General features: G+C 36.5%; 1 protein-coding gene across 1 annotated transcript in view; it reads left to right on the top strand.

Moving 5' to 3' along the window:
• The window catches only part of myo7ab (myosin VIIAb), a 50,744-nt gene that overhangs the window by 2,029 nt on the left and 27,024 nt on the right, over nucleotides 1-21,691 (top strand). Inside the window, exons 2-15 of the mRNA XM_051400930.1 lie at nucleotides 554-652; nucleotides 3,760-3,828; nucleotides 8,876-8,989; nucleotides 9,881-10,033; nucleotides 13,720-13,904; nucleotides 14,731-14,852; nucleotides 15,660-15,802; nucleotides 16,484-16,597; nucleotides 18,128-18,281; nucleotides 18,383-18,459; nucleotides 19,390-19,509; nucleotides 20,265-20,407; nucleotides 20,526-20,736; nucleotides 20,860-20,995. Coding sequence (XP_051256890.1) covers nucleotides 3,811-3,828; nucleotides 8,876-8,989; nucleotides 9,881-10,033; nucleotides 13,720-13,904; nucleotides 14,731-14,852; nucleotides 15,660-15,802; nucleotides 16,484-16,597; nucleotides 18,128-18,281; nucleotides 18,383-18,459; nucleotides 19,390-19,509; nucleotides 20,265-20,407; nucleotides 20,526-20,736; nucleotides 20,860-20,995 — 1,690 coding nt within the window. The 5' untranslated portion in view covers nucleotides 554-652; nucleotides 3,760-3,810. The remainder of the gene's footprint in view (nucleotides 1-553; nucleotides 653-3,759; nucleotides 3,829-8,875; nucleotides 8,990-9,880; nucleotides 10,034-13,719; nucleotides 13,905-14,730; nucleotides 14,853-15,659; nucleotides 15,803-16,483; nucleotides 16,598-18,127; nucleotides 18,282-18,382; nucleotides 18,460-19,389; nucleotides 19,510-20,264; nucleotides 20,408-20,525; nucleotides 20,737-20,859; nucleotides 20,996-21,691) is intronic.

The raw sequence follows: 21,691 nt of genomic DNA, 5'->3' as shown, positions 1-21,691 counted from the left end.
CCCCGACACAGGACCAATGTCTCGTAATCCTTCTACAGGGCTGTATGAATGGTGGAAAACATAACATGGAACAAACATTTCTTATTATTTAATTAAGATTTATGTGCAAGGAAAATCCCTCTTCCACTATTAACTGTAGCTGTCAGATGAGTGAAATTACAGTACAAGTAGCTCTAAACTGCACTTTGCAATAGTTCTTCAGTAATAATTATAATAATAATAATAATAATAATAATACATTTTATTTAGTGGTTCCTTTTTATGGCACTCAAGGTCACCTTACATCATATAACAGCAGAGTAATACAACATTACATCAATAAATCATACAATAAACAACAAGGCAGCAACAAGAAATCAATTTATATAAAAAAAAATAAGATGCAATTAGTTAAAATTATTAGGCTAGTTTAGAAATATAAGTTTAAAAGCAGTTTTAAGTTCCAGTATCCGGATGTCGGGAGTTACCTGTTGTACTGAGGTTCCACTGATAGTGTTAATATTATAAAGACAACATTCACTCCTCCTGTGTTGTTGTTGTTGTTGTTTTGCAGACTCTGAACCACAGAACTTACAGAAGACATGGAAACATTAAACTTTCTTGGTCGACGATGAAAGCTTCGCGCCTCTCTGTGCCTCTGAGTCTCTGCCATGTGAGTCCGAACTACTTTACTTTCCTTTCATGCTAAACTAAAAGCTTGCTTAGCATCTTAAAGGATAATTCTGGTCTTTTTAAAACCTGAGCTCTAATTTTACCTGTTTTGGGGTCTAAATAATCTTGTTTTTTTGCCACTGACAGACTCAGATTATTATATTATGTTATTATTATTATTATTATTATTATAGTGTCTGACAGTATTGTGGAAAGGACCTTAAAATCCTTTTGTTTAACCAGTAACAACCGTTATATTGCTGTCCAAAGCATCCAGACTCCATACAGACAAAAACAGTCATTTTATACAGTATTACACAATTATTAACACTTCATTATTATTATTTATTCACAAAATATTACGTCCTGACAGACATAAAACTAACTCACAGTTCTCCTCATAGTGTTGTTGGGTTGCAGAAGTCTCTATAACCTCGATACCCAAACCCAGATCATACCCACGTCTTTAAGACCTGACGGACACTCAGCTGCTGATTAAACTTCAGCTAATCAGGTCAACGAACCACAAAACGTAGTCAAACTCTGAGTGAAGTCAGTCGGGAAAAGAGCAAAAAAAAATCTCTTCAGTGTCGTTCTTCGCTCTTCTTTCACTGAATAAAAACTCTCCAGTTCTGATATAACTGAAACTATATCGCGGCATCTACTCTAACCACCATTGTTGTGTCTTCTCGCTGCGTCACACTGAGCACCAACTCCCCGTAGCTGCCGCTACCTTCCTCAAAGGACACTAGATTGAAGCCTGGCAAGGTGGATTGTCAGGTGATTTTGTGATCTCGCAAGTTTGACCCAAACTCAACGAAATTGCTCAAACAAGATAGTCGCAGGTTGGGTAGCAGAGTCCTCCCAACAACAGCAAAGAGCTGTTGAGTTATAATGACGCGTTGAACTCGGCATTTGTTTGTAATCTGTGTGGTGAAAGCTCTAAATTGATACCACAGAAATGTTAATACATCCCTTTTGTGAAAGAAATAACATTGTGTTTGTCTCAAAAACTATCACAGCTTCTTAGGAACGGGACTTTGACAGCTAAAATAATTAATTGTGGAAACTCTACAGGTACCAGAACTTTAGGCTTGTGTCTGTATGTGCTTTCACATGGTGGGTTGTGGAGTTTAAGTACAGATCTATAGGTCTGTGTTTGGGACAGATGTCTGGCTCCCTGTAGTTCTGGATAAGAGGCTCTGTCTTGGCATTAGCTGAGCATATTGTGACGTTCTGCATGTGGATGAACTTCATGCTGTATATCTGCCGGCCTCCACGAGGTTTACTGCTCCTGTTCGAGATGAATCCGAGTTTTCTTGTAGCGAGGCACATTCAACTAAATGTTAATCTGCTTATCGAACCACTAATGGATCATTAATACACTTAGCCCCTCCCCCCCTCGCCCCCTGTGACACAGGCTACCTTCATCACTCATACAGTCTGGGGTTGTTTGAAGCTATTTATGTTTCCAACTTGTTTGTATTCCCTGAAAGGAATCAGCAGGGAAAAAGGGTAATCTCAGTTCCACTTCACATTTCATCTGAATTATTCAGTTCTGCTTCAGTAATTCCTTCAAATATCAATTTGATTTCAATACAGCGACACACTGGACACTGCTCCAGCATTTAAAGTGGGAGTATCTGCACACAACGAGGACTGAGGCAGTAAACTGTTGTTATTTGTCTCTTTCTTTTACTATAAAATGTCACTTTTACGCTAAAGTTTGCAGCTGAAAAATGTGCAAAGAGTCAAAATACTGGAAACATAAAGGCCACCGTACTGTATCCAGTATTGTACCATCGTCATTGTTTACGAGGGTAACAAAAGGAAAGAGTGGGGGAGAAAATGATTCAGCAGTCATAACTGCAACGACTACAGCTCGTACTTAAGCGATGGGATTAGTCCCAGGAATCCAATTAAGCCTTTAACAGCCTCCACCAGACCCTTTAACCCCCTAAACCCCCCCTTTCCCTCTCTGGTCTCCAATGTCCAGCTCAACCACATGGCTGATGGTCTCTAACTAATGATACTGTGTGGTATGAATTTAAATTTAGATGCTTTATTGTGGGTGGAAATTAGCCTATATTAGGAAGAAGATTTTTCCTTGCCACTGTCGCCAAGTGCTTGCTCATGGTGGGAATTGTTGGGCGTAAATAATTTTATAAGGAGTACGATGTAGACCTTCTCTATATGAACAGTGTCCTGAGATAAGTCTACACGTCACACTAAAAGAACAGCCCTTCTAGAAACAACCCAAATATTCTAAAATATAATCAAATTTTCTTGTATTGAGCAAATAAATCTACCGATAGGGTAAACCGGTTTAGTTTGGCTAGACTTCTTAAAACTTCTAGCCTTCCTAAAGACTGTAAAAACCTAAAGAAAGGCTAAGAGTTGAAGCAAGTTGTTATTACAAGCAATGAAAACTCAGTTATTTTTGATAGACTTTCTTAGAATAAGTATTTTGGTCAAAAGAATCTTACAATAAGGCTGAATTTCTTCAAACAGCACAATAAAAATAAGTGACTTTGTCTTAAATTAAGGCACCAAAAGCTTCTTATTTTAAACATTTTTTGTTAAAACTGAAAAATTAAACAGCTTCTTCATTCACAACAGCAAAGAAACCAGGATTTTTTACTTTCTTGAGGTCCATTCTTTGCAGGGCATTAGTTGATTATTGACTCCCCTGTATGTGTTGGATCATACGTCTCTAGTCCAGTCAGTATGTACATATGAAACATTGATCAAGTGCCTTTTTAGTTCATTGTTGTGGATCTTATTTCCAGCAGCAGTAAGCAGCACTGTTCACTGTCAGACAGACAAAGTAAGCAACTAGCGCAGGAACACAGTGGAGCATTTAGTAAGCTTAGCAAATGTTCCCTTCCTAAAGTACAACTCCTCGTAGACAGGACAACAAAACAAAAATAACTTTATAAGGTCATAACTAGTTATATGAAACAAGTTCTTACGGTTGGTAATAAAGCTAAATACATTTAAGTATAGAGTTTGTATGTTGTGCTGTTTTCTGCTTTGTACTTTATTCATTAATTTTGCAGAAGTAGTTCGTTCCTTCAGTTGGATGACGTCCGATTGTCTCCTTTGCAGAGCCCACACATGGTGACTTCTGATGTCCTGCTATCAACCCGAGGCTGAACCATGGTCATTCTGCAGCAGGTAGGTCACGTTGATTCTGCTTTCATCCTGTTATTTGACTCAGTTTAGGGAAATCTTCACAGTCGGCCGTTGACCTCCACAGTCACTGTGGAGTTTGTGGAGTTATGGATGTTTCCAGCTGCTTTTTTATTAAACTTAAAGCCTGTAAATATGAACATGATTTAACGTTGGAGCTGAGGCTAAAGCTGCATCAGCATCCTCAGCAGCTGATGATGGAAATATAGGAGCAGCAATGTTTGTGTGTTCGTCCTAGTTTTAAAGTGTTAAAGATGATTCGTTGAAACTCTAGACTCTAATACTCTAATTATTGCCTTTGGAAATAATGTTAGGTTGCTACTGTAGGTTTAAAAAAGAAAGAGCATACAGGAGGTTAGAGGAAATAGTTCATGTTGCAAGAGACTCCTTGTAAAATAATAGAAGAAACATCAAATAAGGCTGCCAGACTTTGTAGAATATAACTTTATACCAACCATTAACAGAAAGACTCTTATCACTTGTCCACTGTATTAATATAATAATGTAGTTATATAACCGGTTGCTACTTTGAAAAGAACCTATTTCAGTTTATATTTGAGACACAGAGGGGAAAGCGAGGGGTTAAGTGAAGGTCTGTGTGCCTCGAACATCCACGTTAAACTGATGCTTTCAGTAGAATAACACAGTGTATTTTCACCTGTAGTCATCTTTGTACTGTTTGTACAGAATTGAACCAATTTGATTTGGGATTGCGGGTGAGGTGTGTCAATTTACTCAGCTCGCCTAATCAAAGGTAAAGTCAATTAACTGATAGAAAATCTAAAATTACTACTCAGAGAAAGTTGACAATGGCTTAGGCCGCCATTCGGGACACAAAGGGAAGCACGGATTCAACTCAGAAGGTGTAATAAAGATTAGTCTGTGTGTGTAGTCGAGTGTTATGAAACACAATATTAAAGATTGGGATTATACAACGTGCTCTGTAGGGGTCGCCAAAGCTTCACCAGGGAGGTCGGGAGGCCTTCTTGATTGTAAGAAAACTTTAAACATGGGTAGGATCTCAGCATTTCCTTTATTTCTGTGGGGAAAAACTAAATGAAAAGTTAGATTATTATTTAAAATATCAGCTTTGAGGACCTAAACACAAGCTACATTCACAGAGACTTTACTTACAGCTAAACAGCCTGCATTAAAACGATGGATATCAAGGAGAAGAAACACTGACTTTGTCATAAAGGGAAAAAAAAAAACATAAAAAAAACAACATAATACAGACAGGATTGTATAAAACGTCCTTGAAAGTATAAGAAAAACTCATCTCTGATGTAATATTCATAGAAAATAATAAAAACTAAAATGCTTAAAAGTCATTTAATTGCTCATTTTACACAAACTTGCTGCAGTTGTTGTGTTCACTGTACAGTTGAGTATAATATGAGAAAATATAATATGAAATATACATAAAATATGTCACTTATTCAGGAGTCGTCAGTTCACTTAATGACAGAAGTGGAGTGTTTTAAAGAAAAAGATTGGGAACCACTATTATGAGCTACTTGCAGGCCATCAGGCACCATGTTTGAGACCATTTATTCCCTCTCATATAGTTTTAGCCTCATCATGCCCCAGTACTGATACCTGTTTCAAGGGTGTCTGGCTTTTGAAGGAGGGCAGAAAGTTTCTCTCCCTGTTGCAGACTGTTCTCTCTTTAGGCAGCCAAACTGTAGGTGATACCGTTAATAAAAGGCCTGTTTAAGATAAGCAATAAGGAAATTATAATATCAGTGAAAGATTAGATGGAAGCTGATAAATAATGAGATTCTTCCAACAGCAAAGTCAGATACAGCAAATTGAGTTATAATGGATTAATTATGTGGCAAACGGAGGGTGTTAAAGGGTCAGTTCACACAAATATTCATCATGTTATCTTATTTACCTCTTGTTTGTTTGTTCAGATTTTCACAATAAAACACAACAGAATCACAAATAAGAGAAATAAAACATACAAACAGATACAAACAAACACATGTCAGGCAAAAAGCAAGATAAGACAAAAGAACAGTGACAATAATATACAAATATACTCACTCACATTACTCGTCACATCATAATGCGCATACACTGTAAATAAAACAGTAACAATTAACACAATTTACAGACAAACACACAAAAATAACAGAACAAACGAGCTCCGACTGGATGTTTCATGAACTAACAGACAATTATCATCATTTCACCAACGAGTATTTATTAGTTTCCTCTTCAATAATTCTCTTTAAGCATTTTTTAAAACAATCATTTTATCATATTTGATATTTTTGTAGTGCAGCTTCCAACCACACGTTATAATACAGTTAGCTAATAATATGGCTTGAGGTTACCTAAAGGGAGACAATCGTTGGCAGGGTTACTCTGTATACTATAAATGTATTGGATTTTTCCACAATAATAACAATAACGTAAACAAACAAACAAACAAACAATAGCTAATTTAAAAAAAAGAAAAGCTTACAGGAGGTTACAGGAAATAGTTCATGTTGCAGGTAAATCACAGATCATAAGAGACTCCTTGTAAAATAAAGCGTTTCCACTAGAATGCCTAAAAAAAAATGACATTAAATAAATTGTAAGAAAATTAAACATATGTAATATAAATAAAGTAATAAACCCTAAATGTGTGAGCTGTTGTTTTCAGTAACACATCAAAGTCCGAGCAGATTAAATATAGCAGCAGCAGCAGCGTCTCCTCTCTCAGTCTGGTTTATTTCATATCAGACCATCGATAGTTTCTCTTCGATAACTAGATCCCGGTGCCTTTCTCCTCCCTGAGTCCTGCGGGGCACGACTCAATCTCAGCTCAGAGCCTCAGCTATGAATCTCATTCAATGGGCGACATCTGGGTGTTGTTAAATGGAAGCAAGAAATAGCCTCCTTAAGGTCAGGGTCTAGACTGCGGGGCTGAGATTGGTGCCGTAGAGTTTGTGGTAGATACAGTTTGTTTTTCATCAGTCACTTCATCTCTATAGAAGCAAAAAGCATTTATAGTCATTCATACGTTGTTTTTATCTCCTCTTATGTTGAGATCATGATAAAATATTCATATGTGAACAATATTTATTAAGTATCAGGAGGCTAGAAAGGTGAGAAAGTATTGAAAACTTATTAAATATTATTTTCAGTTATTTACACCGATCAGCCGTAACACAGTGAGATTGTTATTCTAAGTGTCTGACAACATTATGGTCTTCAGAAATAGACATTTTGTTCCTCAACAGACTCCATAGACAAAAACTGTAATTTTACACTGCAGATAATCGTAAAACACACATTTAATTCAAACTCTCTGGTGATCTAAACAGGCAAAGTGAGCAAATATGTTGTTTGCAGCTATATTAATGTTCTAAATATTTTAAACATTTTTCTGTTGACGATTTTTCTCGAAATCCGGTTAAAATTTGCTCCGTATTTGGCAGGAAACCTGGCTGGTCACTTGACAGACACTAAAATTAGACTTCGCTCAGTGTTACATACCCAAACAACATAAAGCTCTGAGGCCGGGGGGGGGTTACATCATGTCCATATTGAGCTGAAGGTGGTCAGGTTTTTAAGCCTTTTTTCAGACTAAATCCTCCCGTTCAGCGAGTTGGCAGCTGAAAAAGTAGGTAACTGTGTCTGCGTGATGCAACTTTTATACTTCCCAGTTATCCAACATACATAGAAACAGATTGAAGGAGAGAAACTGACATGATAAACACAGGAGGCGAGTAAGAAGAGAGTGAACGTGTCAGATACTGCAATAAAAGATGTTCTTCGGTGGAAAGAGAAGAGTTATTCTACGATTAATGTCGGACAAACACAAGAACTCTCCAACTCACTACGATGGAGATAAATCAATAGTTTCCACATTAGGAAGATTATTGTCAATCTGTTTCTTCTTAAAGAGCTAAAAGAGGTTGAATGTTGGACTTAAATTCAACAGGTGACTCCAGATTAATGATAATGTTGCTCTGTGTGTGGAAAACAGTGAATATTGGATTTATATTTGGACGTTCATCAGAGACTAGCTGTGGCTTTTTAGAGCTTTATCACTGAAAACAGGCTCTATGAGGACGATGAGAGTGAACCTAAAAGTCAAACAAGGAGCTGAAACTCAGATTCACTAAAGCAGGTTGATGTTTCTTTCGTTTTAAAACCGGCGACTGGAGACGGGACAAGCTACAATATCATCAATTGGGTTGAGTCAAGCTGAGTTGGAAACGGTTTCATTGTGAATCACTTTTTTTTTTTTCAATTTAATATATTTTAAGTGTTTTTAATAAAAAAAAAACAAGAAAGAATAGAAAAGAAACAGTTCATTAAATACAATAAATGAGTAAAAACAACTAGAAGATGCCAGTAAACAGTTGTAAAAGTGTGTGTGTGTGTGTGTGTATAACAACATATTAATGTCTCACATTCAGTAATTATACTTTAATATCGGTCCTTCACTTTATGTTTGCTGCCTGTCTCGTAATAGAATCTATCATTAAGCTCTTTAGAGTCTGTAGTTAGTGGATTCAATGTATAAAAGGATTTATTGTTAAATTCTTTACATTGATCTCAGCTTTAAGACAGATTGTTAATATATATTATTTATTATATTTTGTCATTGTTATTATAAAAATGTAGGTTTTAGTCACTTTAGCTCTATTTCTTACCTCCCCTCCTCTTTATTGCCCTAAAAATTAAATACAAATTGACATAAAAGTTAGTCTTATACTGTATTATCAATTCATATTATTTTATTACAGTATTGTCATTACATTACATTATATTATATTATTTGTGTATTATAAAATAACCAAAATAATTAATATATAATGTGTTTTGTAACTGTTACTGTTTTATGTTTTTGTCTCACTGATTGTATCTCTATTCATTTTGATGTCACTAATATACCAACAACAGGCTACATGCTATTTATTGATATTTTAATATATTAAAAATGTTATATTTTAGTTTTTTTCACCTTCTAGTTGAGGACGTGTTCACCATTTCAGAGTTAAAACCAGAGCTGTGTTTTATAATGCAGGGGGACTATGTGTGGCTGGACCTTAAAACGGGCCGAGAGTTTGACGTCCCCGTGGGAGCCGTGGTCAAACTGTGCGACTCTGGTCAGATCCAGGTTCTGGATGATGAAGGCAGGGTAAGTCCACAACACAACAGGAAGTACGCCAGTGCTCTTTCTGTATGTTTCTGAATGGATGTGATTGTTTGTTCACATGTTAAATGTATTTTAGAGTTATGAGCCTCAGTAAAACCCACTGTTTCTCTGCTCCCGTTGTTTTTATTAGTGGTTTTGATTCTTAAAAGGAGAATTCTTTAGAGTTTATTTCATCTTTTGTCTTACTTTTGTAGTTTTGTCCTTCATCTCTGTCAGTAATAATAACATTGTACCCGTTAAGTTAATGGTTGAGATGTGGGACTGCAGCATTGTGTACATGGTACAGTTGTTTGTCACTTTAAATTAATCTTTATTTGTCATATTTATACCAGAACAATGTGTGGTGAAAAGGATATACTGCAGTAGATTCTGCTATAGAGATTATTTAAAATACTATGACTATAATAACACACACATTATGGCTCAACTGATTGTTATCAGCAACATATAAAGACCAAAAAAAATAGTTTAAAAGCAAAAAGATTTTATTTACCAGTGTACCAGTTAACTGAGAACCCCTCGCGTCTATATCTGACGACCTGGGAATGAGAACGAGCTGTGAAGTGTCTTTTTTTTTGACTGGGGTGTTACAAGAGGGGCACCGCCTTATACAGGGCATGGTATGAAGTATTAGTCACTGTCCAGGCAAACTGCATGGGATTGGTTTAGTGGGAATATATCTGCAAAAAGGGAGACTTGTGGACCCATTTTCCCCTGATCGACAGGCGGCTTTGTCTGGAAGAAAGAGCTCCTCTCTCATCCCCCAGTGAGGTGCACCTTATTGACACCTCACCTCATAGACGAAGCGGTTTAGATCTTATAACCGACAAAATAAGAGCAATGTTGTAATCTCCTCTTACTCCTCTCACACAGGAACACTGGATTTCCCCTCAGAATGCCACCAACATCAAACCCATGCACCCGACCTCCATCCACGGGGTGGAGGACATGATCCGCCTGGGCGACCTCAACGAAGCCGGCATCCTCCGCAACCTGCTCATCCGCTACAACGAGCACGTCATCTACGTTAGTACCCTGTTTTTAACAACCACTGCAGCTCTTATCAAAGCGTTTACAGTCTCCTACAGTGTGATGGAGACATCGAGAGCTCTTCCTCACTTTATGTGGAAGGAGTAACCTGGCAAATGTTCACAGCTCAAGTTAAGTTCTTATTCAGGTTAAGCTGTTTACTTGAACCTTCAATACCGGCAATTGAGTTTATTCGTTACTATAAATAAAGTATAAAGAACGTACACGCCTCACTCTTTGACGAGTACTAGATGTTACTTTAGAGGATTTCTACAGGAGCACACTGCGGTTACCAAAGACAAGAACTGAGGACGTTATCTAATAATAAGAGTTTCAGTAATTAGCAGATTAATTTATGACATTAAATAGCAACTTTTTTGATAATCAAATAATATTTGCTTCTAAATTGTGAATATTTACTGATTTCCATCGTCTTCTAGAATAAATATCTTTGTGTTTATGACCAAATTAAGACATTTTTAAAAGTCACTGTGGGGTTATTTTGTTAACATTTTACAGATCAAAAGATACATTTAGAAAATAATTAGTAGATTAATCAATTGCTTCATAAATACGACCTTCTATCTCATAATTACGAGATAACAGGAGTTGCATCGTATTCTGTGATCCATCAGATTCGAATATAGCCACTGCAATCGTTGTTTATCGTACTTTATTACGCTTATTATTTAATTCTGATAGCTGTTATTTAACGGGACTATAGTATTAAAATAAACATAACGTAAAAATCACATATTTTGATGGCTTGGATGCATTTCAGATGTATGACTTTGTGAAGCAACTGGTTTAACCTCTTGGTTTCTGGGGCATTACCACCCTCAAAGCAGAATTTAACACATTAATTTAGATTAATTTTAAAAATAACGTGTTGGGAAAAAGGAAATTAATTTAATGATCTGTTACGGGCACAAGTGATAGGCTTAAGTTCAACGAAAAAATACATGTATTTAGAAAAATGTGTGAAGATTTGAGTTCAAATATTTTAATTTAAGGACTTTTCAAAGCAAATATTGATAAATGTGATTGATTAAGTCAGCATATATTTCAGCCATCCCTTAAAGTCTCCATGCCTCCACTTCAGATCCCTGTACTCCTGTGTGTAACGTTAAATACTTACACATTGCTCAGCCCCGGTGTCTCAAACCAAAGCGGAAAAATAAGAGTTGAATCAGGTAGAACCATCATGTCCTTAACCGTTACGAGATAAAGAAATAATTCCTGCAGTTGTGTTTTTACTAGTGAATACAGTGTGTTTGTATAGATTCCAGATATAAAAGTGATTACTGACTGCTTACTTGCTTTTAAATCTTTGTATACATAACCCAAAACCAGGTTACTTTGGTAACAAGGTTTAGGAAGTGGATTCAGCTTCTTCTTCCCAAACTGAGGCTGATCTGTGGCATGCTGCTGCTACTCCTCGTCACGCCCGAGTACGAGCTTTATTCCAAGAACCACGCAGGATTAATTAAAGCTTACGGTGGTCTAGTAGTTGGAGCTTAACAGCTCAGTTGACCAGAGGGGCAAGCTCCTAAAAACTTGTGCTTATGTGTATTCCTTAAGGTAGCTCTCTAATAGTTTTTGGTTGTTTTGTTCTCTCTCTCCATGTAGACGAATTGTGGTGGAAGGGTGAGTATGATAATGAAACAGAAAACTTTGCTAACACGTTTTTTCTTTTATTTTTTTTGCGATGCTGCATCCTCCCTAACATATTTTTTCTTTTTCTGTATTTATCGTGTTTAACATGTCACGACTGTAACTGTGTGGTAAGAGCAGCCATGGATGAACTTTTCTTTATTTTACTCAACATCATTTTATCTCAACATCATGACTGAGGCAAGTTTATTTGTGCAGCACGTTTTAAGCACAAAGATGCTTTAAAGATAGAAGTAAAATCAAGAAATGCAACATAAAACATCCAAATGCAAATTAAAAAGTTAACATCCTGCAGTGGAAAGTTGTTAATACACACTTAGAAGTAGTCAAAGTCACAGCAAGTATTATATTTTTTTTAAATTTATTGCAGGTTCGTGGTGCAAAGTAATAAATGCTGCTGAGACACAAAGAGGGTTTAGTTTGTGCATGTTGGTCCAAAATCACTGAGAGATTCAAAGACAAACAGCAGTACTTTAACTATTTTACGACCCATTGGAAGCTCATGATGAGGTTTTTGGTTTTCTTTCTTCTTTAGCAGCAGAATTTTGAATGAGCTGAAGTTACCTGGTGGAAATGAAAGCAAGGACAAGTTTTTGTGGGTCTTCCCTTTTACTATCAATTAGTTTGAGATGAAGAGAAATACACTTACTTGCTTTCTTGCAGAGAGTCAGATGAAAAGATCGAAACCACACCGAGAATGGTATTGGTTGTCTCATCTATCTCATGGCAAGAGTGAGAATACTAAAAAGTATTTCCCAACTATTTCTTTAACTCTGAGTCCATGATTAAACCAAGATTTCTGGTTTGGTTTTCTTGGCTTGGAGTCGAGATGAGCGCTGACTTTCAGTCTTTCATCTTCTCTCCAAGTGCCTGACCATAATTCAGCACAAACCTAAACAAAACTTAACCCTGATCCTTTTGGTGTTTATCCTTTTCAACAAGGACATTTTCAGGGCTGTTCTCTTAGTGTTAAGCTAACTGTGGTCACACGGAGACACAGTTACGCAGGCGTTGAGGACCTCACCAGCACTACGATACACAGGGTGTTAGAAATACAGAGGTCAACACTGAACCTGGTGTTTCAGAGCATCAGAGCATTAAATTTGTTATTTTTAGGCAAATATTTCACAACTTTTATTGTAAAACCCCTATAAAAGGAGTGTTCCATACCTTGGTGACCTCAGTGGTGGGTACGCCCATACTCACCAGAGGTGGCAGTACTCAATAAGAAGTAAGGGAACTTATCTTGACAAAAATCAGGTCATTAGTTTTATTTGTTGTGCATAATTTGGACCAATGGAGCCACGTAAATGTTAAATGCAAGTGGACCAAGGATTGAGCCTTGGGGAACTCCGCACATCATGTTGGTCCTTTACAAAGTTTAACACATTAGTAATCCAAAGTTTTGACGTGTTAATCTTTGTTTCTGTTTCTTTGAATGAATCAATGGTGAAACAACACAAACCAATGTAGCATTAAATCACACAATGACATCAACAGCAAATATCTGGTCAGAGATCACAAGAAACAAAGGTTTGTATCACAAGATAAAAAGGTATTTTCAGTCATGATCTTTTTTTTTAAATGGGTAAAATTGTCGTTTCATTCATGGCTTCTCTTGGTTTCCATATGTTACAGTTACAGTCACTTAACTTTGCTCCAACTTCTTCTGTAGCTTTCAGTTTCATGTGATTAATGTAATAGATTCTATTGACTTCATTTTGTAAATGAAATACATTTTCCAATCAGTCAAATTCAAAAAATCAAACAATCAAATCAGAGTGAAATTGTCAGGAATGCCGATGAATCAAAGAAAATAAAAGTCATAGGGGCAAATTAAACAAGATCATATCTACATCTTTCTTGTATGATTTGGAAAATATAACAACAGTAGTTTGTAAAAGTCTCAACGACACTTTTTGATTTTGAGATATTGTCTCTAAAATGTACAATAGTCAAGGATTGTAGCGTTTTCAATCATCCACTCCTCTGTTGTTTGCTTCCTGCAGACATATACAGGCTCAATCCTGGTTGCAGTCAATCCCTACCAGCTGCTCCCCATCTATACTCCAGACCAGATCCGCCTCTACACCAATAAGAAGATTGGCGAGCTGCCGCCGCACATATTCGCCATAGCAGACAACTGTTACTTCAACATGCAGCGGAACAACAAGGACCAGTGCTGCATCATCAGGTGTGTGTGTGTGTGTGTGTGGAACATGCAGTTAGGATGGAAATTAGAAGATTTATTAACAACTACAGCTTTATTAATGCAGTAAGACAACTTAAGTAACTTTAATTTAGTTTAAATATGATATTTCTTTTTATTACAAGTCATTTTCTTTTATTGCAGTTCAGCTGAATGATAATATTTGTAAATAAAAACCTGATTTGCTTTCTTAAGAGTTAGAAGAGAGCATTTTGTAGCATGTCTATTGTGTTGTTTCAGACAAATAACAAAGAAATCCCCAAAAATAACCTGTAAACTGGTGATTAGTTGATTTTACACTTTGGATTTTATACAGATTAAATCCACTATTTTCCTCAGTGAGCTTTACAGGTGTTCGGGAGGCAGAGTGGACAGAATTAGGCGAGCTGTTCCCTCCTGATTCCAGTCTTTATGCTAAGCTAAGCTAAACTAACCAGCTGCTTATGGTTGCTTAATATTTAATGTACATACATGGTATCAATCTACTAATCTAACTCTCTAAGTCACTAAGTTTATTTCCCCAAATGTGTAATATTTCCTTTAACGCAGGACAGAAAAAACTTTAAATTACTCATCACTAAACTAAGCTTGCAGTAGTTTCTGTGAGTGTATTATGTATTTATTTTATCTATATTCTGGCAGCTGGATGGTCAGAGGACACAGTTTATAAAAATTATAGACATATATTAAGCTGAAACTAAACTTTATTTTTATTTTTTTAAATGTTTTATTTTGTTGTGTGTGATATATGTATTGTTGAGAGTGTGTGTGTGTCATACGAGTGTGTAACAGTCTTCTGTGTGTGTGACAGCGGTGAGTCCGGAGCTGGGAAGACGGAGAGCACGAAGCTGATTCTGCAGTTCCTCGCAGCCATCAGTGGTCAACACTCCTGGATAGAGCAGCAAGTCCTGGAGGCCACGCCCATCCTGGAAGGTCAGACAGCTGCACATCTGGAAAAACACATTATTTATCTAGCTGTTCTGGAGCTTTCAGTCCTATCAAATGATCTTCAGCAGGGGGAGTTTGCCCAGTTTGCATGGATTTCTAGACAAATAGTAATTTGTTTTACATTTTTCCAAGATTAAGAATGAATCTCAGAAGTCAAATGTACTTTTTTTTTTGCTCTCTGAGTCCTCTACAGTAGTGGTTCCCAACCTGGGGGGGTCAGGGCACCCACTAGGGGTCACCAAAGCTTCAAGGGGGGGGGGTCACAAAGCCTTCTTGATTTTAAGGGGTGTAAGAAAACTTAAAATATATACACAGTAGGCCAATATGTATGTCAGCATTAGAGGATAACGGCACAGTGAAGACCTGAAGACAAGATATGTTCACAGAGCCTTCACTCTCTGATAAACAGCCTCGTCCTGTGTTAGAAAAGTTCAAACAGGCAAAGAGTTAATAGTAAAACGAGAAGAAAACACAGAATTTGTCAGAGAAAAGAAGCCTATAAAGTCTGTATGACTCTTAATATATTAATTGTATAAAAAGTATCATGAAAACTCATCTCTGATCAATATTCACGGGAAATAATCTGCTTAAAATTCATCCAAATCTCTTGTTTTACACAAACGTCCTGCAGTTATTGTGTTTAATATTTGGGTTAAATGTACATTTTATCAGCTGTTCTGTTCTGTTATTATACATTGAATATAATATATGAAACTCTTATCTATAAACTCACTTAGTTAGGGGGTTGTGAGTTTACTCAATGCTTCCCATCACCTCACTGTACTCATTCAGCCTTTGGCAACGCCAAGACCATCCGCAACGACAACTCCAGTCGCTTTGGGAAGTATATCGACATCCACTTCAACAAGCGAGGGGCCATCGAAGGAGCCAAGATAGAGCAGTACCTGCTGGAGAAGTCTCGTGTGTGTCGACAGGTGAGGCACCGGATCAGAGCTTAAACAACTCTGATCCATTCAACAGTGAAAGAATCTGATATTAAATGTACTGTTGTAGATTATAGTTTAATTCATCATTTAATCAGACTGGTGTCTTGTAGCTTGTTGTAAAGTGGATGAAAGTTTAAAGGACTATATTAAAAAGAGTATAATTAACAGAGTGGCAGTCGGTACTTTTGTATCCTGTCTGATGAAATCTTTAGAAACAGGTCACAAATGCATAGTTTTATTTTTTAGTAACACCTTTTTTAGTAGCTTATCAATGTAGTTTTTGGAGTAAATGGTGCATTTGTTTGGGACTATTTGCAGCAGCGGATTTGGACACATTTGGTTGACTAGTGTGTATTAATGACAGCAGGACAGCGTATGAGAGACTGACTCAGGATAAATAACTGGTTAACTTGTTGATCATAATGAAGGAACCAGTGCAGTGAAGAAGATATATCAGACTTTGATACACACATAATTAGTTTTAGAAACATATTTAATATGTTTATACAGCATCCCCTACAGAAGAGTTATAGTTGTAAGTACATTAACTCTATATACTCGATATAGACTTTAATAATACAACATACAATAACAATATAGAGTGAATATTAACAGTAACACATGCAGATAATTCTTGTGTTAACAAATGGATGTTATTATTTCCTCCAGGCTTCAGATGAAAGGAACTACCATGTGTTTTACTGTATGCTGAAGGGGATGGCCCCAGAGATGAAGGCCAAGCTGGGTCTTGGCCTCGCCACAGACTACTCCTACCTCACCATGGTGAGTCTCTGGCTGTGTGACAGACCGTTCATATATTGACTGATTATTGAGCTTTTATTACAACTGAGATCTGGATCCATTAAACATCTAACTCCAGTGTGTTATGTTATATTAACAAACATACTTTTTTCTTCACTTTATCCAATAAAAACCTTTTTCTTTCCTCTTTATTGAAATTAATATATATACTCGTGGACATTATCTGTCCTAAACATTGTATTTTCTTAATAAATACTAGTTTTTTTCCAGCATTTTCAACCACATTTCACAGTTAATGTGCATCTTCATCTTACGTTTGTGTTACTGTTTGCTGATGATACTTGCTTGTTTCTTTCTTATAAAAACACTTATTTTTGAAGAAAATTCAGAATTAGATGAATTCTCCAAAAAGTTTAACTTGAACAAACTTACTTCAAGTATAAATAAATTAAAAAATATATATATTTTCTTGCCATTGGAAGTGTTTCATAGTTATTGCAACTAGAACGAGTAAAGAAGATATGACGCCATTGACAGGAGCACAACTGAAACGCACTGTTACCTGAATAAAATTACAGATTTCTTTGAACATTGTTTGAATTATTTGGGATATTGTAATAACACAACATAACAAAATAAATAACATACAGTGGGTCCAGTTGTTTTTAGACATTTTAATTTATTTAATTAATAATTTAAATGTTACATATTATACTTAAACTGTTCCATAAAATTAAGGAAAATAGTTGTAAAAAATTAATCAGGATTTCCCAAATGCCAAACTGACTAACAGTTCAAAATCCAAAGATATTTAGTTCATATCCTAAAAGATGAAGACTAAATACAGTAATTGACAAACGTAACGTACGTGAGGTTAACTCTTTGAACTCTGCAACAGAAATGGTCCGCCAGCAACTACGTTGATATTTTTGCTTACTGTGACGTAATTTCTTTGATTATCTTGAAATGATTCAAATCCCTAAAATCTGTACAACCTCAGCTTAAAGGTTATATAAGTCAATAAACCAAAATAATGGAAAAAATACAAAAATTTGACCTGTTTTTTCATCAAATTCTATTAAATAAAAACAAGAAACAGACTCAGAATCAGAAATACTTTAATAATCCCAGGGGGATTAGAGGGTGTGAGACATTGTCCAAGATAGACTGAAGCCTGGACAGCATCCTCCTCTCTGCCACGGTCGTCACGGTGTCCAGCTCCTCCCCCACGACATCACCGGCCCTCTTAAACATAATGATTCAAAAGATTTCTAAATGTAAAAACATGCACAAAATATTTCAGTTCTTCAATGTTTTTCGAGATGTTAGCTAATTCTTACTGTGATTTTATAGCTACTGCACTCTTCTCCATCCACACCAATCAGCTGCAGCACCTCGCATCACCCAGAGAAACCTTAGCTTTCTGCTGCAAAAAGAACAAACGCTTTAGCTATTATAGTTTTTAATTTAGATTGATTTAAACGGGATAATGCATACTTCCTCTCACTAGAGCCCCTCCACTATCTTATCTCTGCGTCTTTAACCTTGCAGGGTAACTGCACGGCGTGCGACGGTCGTGACGATCTGAGGGATTACTCCAGCATCCTGTCAGCCATGAAGGTCCTTATGTTCACGGAGACAGAGAGCTGGGAGATCTCCAAGCTGCTGGCTGCCATCCTGCACATGGGCAACCTGCGCTTCGAGGGTACGATAAACTGCACACGAGCGGGTTGTTTTTGTATTGTGTCTATGATATAGTCTTAAGAGATGTATATATAGTCTTTTTTTTTTGTTTTCCCCTTACAGCTCGTACGTATGACAACCTGGACGCCTGTGTGGTTGTGAGATCTCCTGACCTGGTCACTGCTGCTTCACTCATGGAGGTGTGTCAACCAAATTATAGCAAATATATCAGAATCGCCTGCTTAAAATCCAGTTTTACGTCTGCGTTCAGTTCAGTGTTAGAAAATAGAAGCACATCGTGAATCTGCTTTAAATTGGAGTCAGTAAAAAATCCTCTTTAATGTGGCTCTTAATATTCACAAATTATGTATAATGTGCATTTATCCCGCACTGTATACGTTGTTCTATGACAATTGATCTAAGATAACACCATTAATTTACCACATCAGGATCATATATTTGAAACAGAACTACATTGTGACCATGAAGATAGATACAACTCCTCCTTCAGCCAAATAAATAGAATTTTTTTTTTTTTTTTTTTTTTTTTTTTTTTTTTTTTTTTTTTTTTTTTTTTTTGGGGTTTTTTTTTTTTTTTATTAATTAAGGAAAACCCCCCAAAATTTAAAATTTTCAATAAAAATAAAAAAAATTTTTTAAATTAAAAAATAAATTAGAAATTGGGGTTTTTTTTTCCTTTTTTTTTTTTTTTTTTGGCGATTTTGCGATTGCAGACATATCGATATCAGTGTATACGTCATCTAGTATTAAACTTTTGTTTAAAATGCAAAAAGGTTTATAACTTTTTAAAGTTTTGATGTTTATTTAGCAATTTAATTATCATTTATTGTCTCAGTGTTCATTTCCAGAATTGGTTGACAGTGTAGACTATATGTTAAATGATTTGACATGTTATTTATGTGTAATATTTAACTAAAATATAATAACTTAGTTATTTGTTTAAGAAAGCAGCCTTCTGTATAATCATATCAGTGCAGAATCGGTCAATGTTCATGTTCTGTAATCAGGTGAATCTCTATCTAAAATCAGTCTCAAACTCATATCGGTCGGTCTCTACACTCATATTAATGTGTCCTTATTTTTCTAACATTACTTGTTGTGCACTGCAGGTGGAGCCCAAGGACGTGATGGTGTGTTTGACCACACGAACCCTGATCACACGGGGTGAAAGTGTCGCCACGCCTCTCAGTGTGGAACAAGGTCTGGACGTCAGGGATGCCTTCGTAAAGGTGACACAACAAATACAGAAAGACAATCAAAATATGGAACCAGCTATGGCATTTTTGCTTAAAGGGTATATATATATAAAATTATTTAGCCATTAGATGATGCACACAAGCACCAGTCACCATCTCAGACTGAAGCAATGGACTTATGGCTCACCAGACTCCATTGAAAAAAAACACTAATTTTACCTTGCAGCTAATCATAAAACACAGTTAACTGGACAGAAACAAAATAAAACTCACCAAAATCATCTTTGTTAGTCCGTCCAACAATCACTAAAGCTCGTTTGGTCGAAATAAACTCTTAATCCATCGAGTTAGATGAGAAAACATTTGCAAAACGGGCCAAAATGTCAAACAACGTCCACTAAAAGTGCTTGTTTTTGCTACTGACAGGCTCAGATTGTTATTCTTAGTTTTAAAGTTGAGATTTATGTTTTATTTTAAGTGTATAATTATTGACAATAAATCAATTTTCACCGTGATAGTTCAACATGCTCGTATGCTGGCGATTGAGAATGGGTCGAAATTACATTTTTGAGCAGATGATGCCTTTAGAAGAAAGATCAAGGCATCAATCCATTCAATAGTTGTTGAGATAGTTCAATAAAATAGTCCTCATGGTGGCGGTAGAGGAAAAGTCAGAGATTCACCAAAAGTCATTAGGATTCATCCTCTGGGGAACATGAATATAGACAGTTGATGAGATATTTGCTGGCGTCCATATAACCAGCGTCTTACTGAGTTTCCTCTTCTAGGGGATCTACGGGCGGCTGTTTGTCTGGATTGTGGATAAGATCAACGCGGCCATATTCAGACCGCCTTCCTGCGAGAGCAACCTCGTTCGCAGGTCGATCGGGTTGCTGGACATCTTCGGTTTCGAAAACTTCATCGTCAACAGGTGATTTACAGTTCGTTTGAGTAGAAACCGTCATTATTTGTCCATTTATCTCACATAGAAACATCTTATTTAAGTGTTACTTACTTCGTCATTCTTCTTGATTTCTCTCTCTCGATAGTTTCGAACAGCTTTGCATCAACTTCGCCAACGAGAACCTGCAGCAGTTCTTCGTTCGCCACGTCTTCAAACTGGAGCAGGAGGAGTACAACCTGGAGGACATCAGCTGGCAGCACATCGAGTTCACCGACAACCAGGACGCCCTGGACATGATCGCCAACAAACCCATGAACATCATCTCCCTCATTGATGAAGAGAGCAAGTTCCCTAAGGTACAATACAAAGGGAGTGTGTTCGGCCACTTAGAGGATCGTTTAAAGTAGCTATAATTCACTATAAGAAGTCAACAGATGTACCAGTATTTCTCTCTAATTGTTTCTTTGTCTTTTTGTCAGGGAACTGATGCTACGATGCTGTATAAGCTCAACTCACAGCACAAGCTCAACTCCAACTACATCCGTCCTAAAAACAGCTACGAAACCCAGTTTGGTATCCAACACTTTGCCGGCGTGGTGCATTACGAGACCAGAGGTTTGTTTATGTTTCATTAGTCTCGTCCATGTTTTCATGTTTTATTTTATGTGCCTTCTTCTCTCGTTCTTCTCTGGAGGATCCTGGTAAAATAAAGGTCTGATTAAATGTGAGAGAACAGCCCCGAATCCAAAATATGGTTCGACCAGAACACACCGCTGTCATCGTCGATACTGGTTACTAGTCCGATTCTTTGTTGATTCCATATTGATTCCTGCTTTCTGTGGGGAAAAAAGTAGTTGAGTTTCTTCATTCACATCCATTGATCTGTCTCTTAGACCAGTTGTTCCCAGTGGGATGCCCACTAGGGGTCGACAAAGCTTCACAGGAGGGTCGTGAGGCCTTCTTGGTTTTTTAAGGCTGTAAGAAACATTAAAAATAAAAACAGTAAGCCGAAATATCTCAGCAATTTGTTAATTTCTGTGAAGAAAACTAAATTAAATTGTTATTCTAGAAATTTAGAGACTAGTTTTCCAGACCTGGAAACATCTGGAAATTGATTATAAAGACCAAATATCCTGGAAATTATCTATTTTTATTGTATTGTAGCCAAGGATGCACAATATGGATTTCATTTCATCCAATAACAGATAATTACCTGCTTCTCACAGCAGATACCAATAAGATAACTGATAATTTCATGTTTTTATATTTTTTAAAATAAGTTACACACCTGATTTATATTTAATCGCTCTG

The sequence above is a fragment of the Dicentrarchus labrax genome, unplaced genomic scaffold (genome assembly GCF_905237075.1).
Source record: "Dicentrarchus labrax unplaced genomic scaffold, dlabrax2021, whole genome shotgun sequence".
Classification (NCBI taxonomy): Eukaryota; Metazoa; Chordata; class Actinopteri; family Moronidae; genus Dicentrarchus; species Dicentrarchus labrax.
Note: the sequence above shows the minus strand (reverse complement) of the source record. Positions and strands in the feature narration are given on the sequence as shown.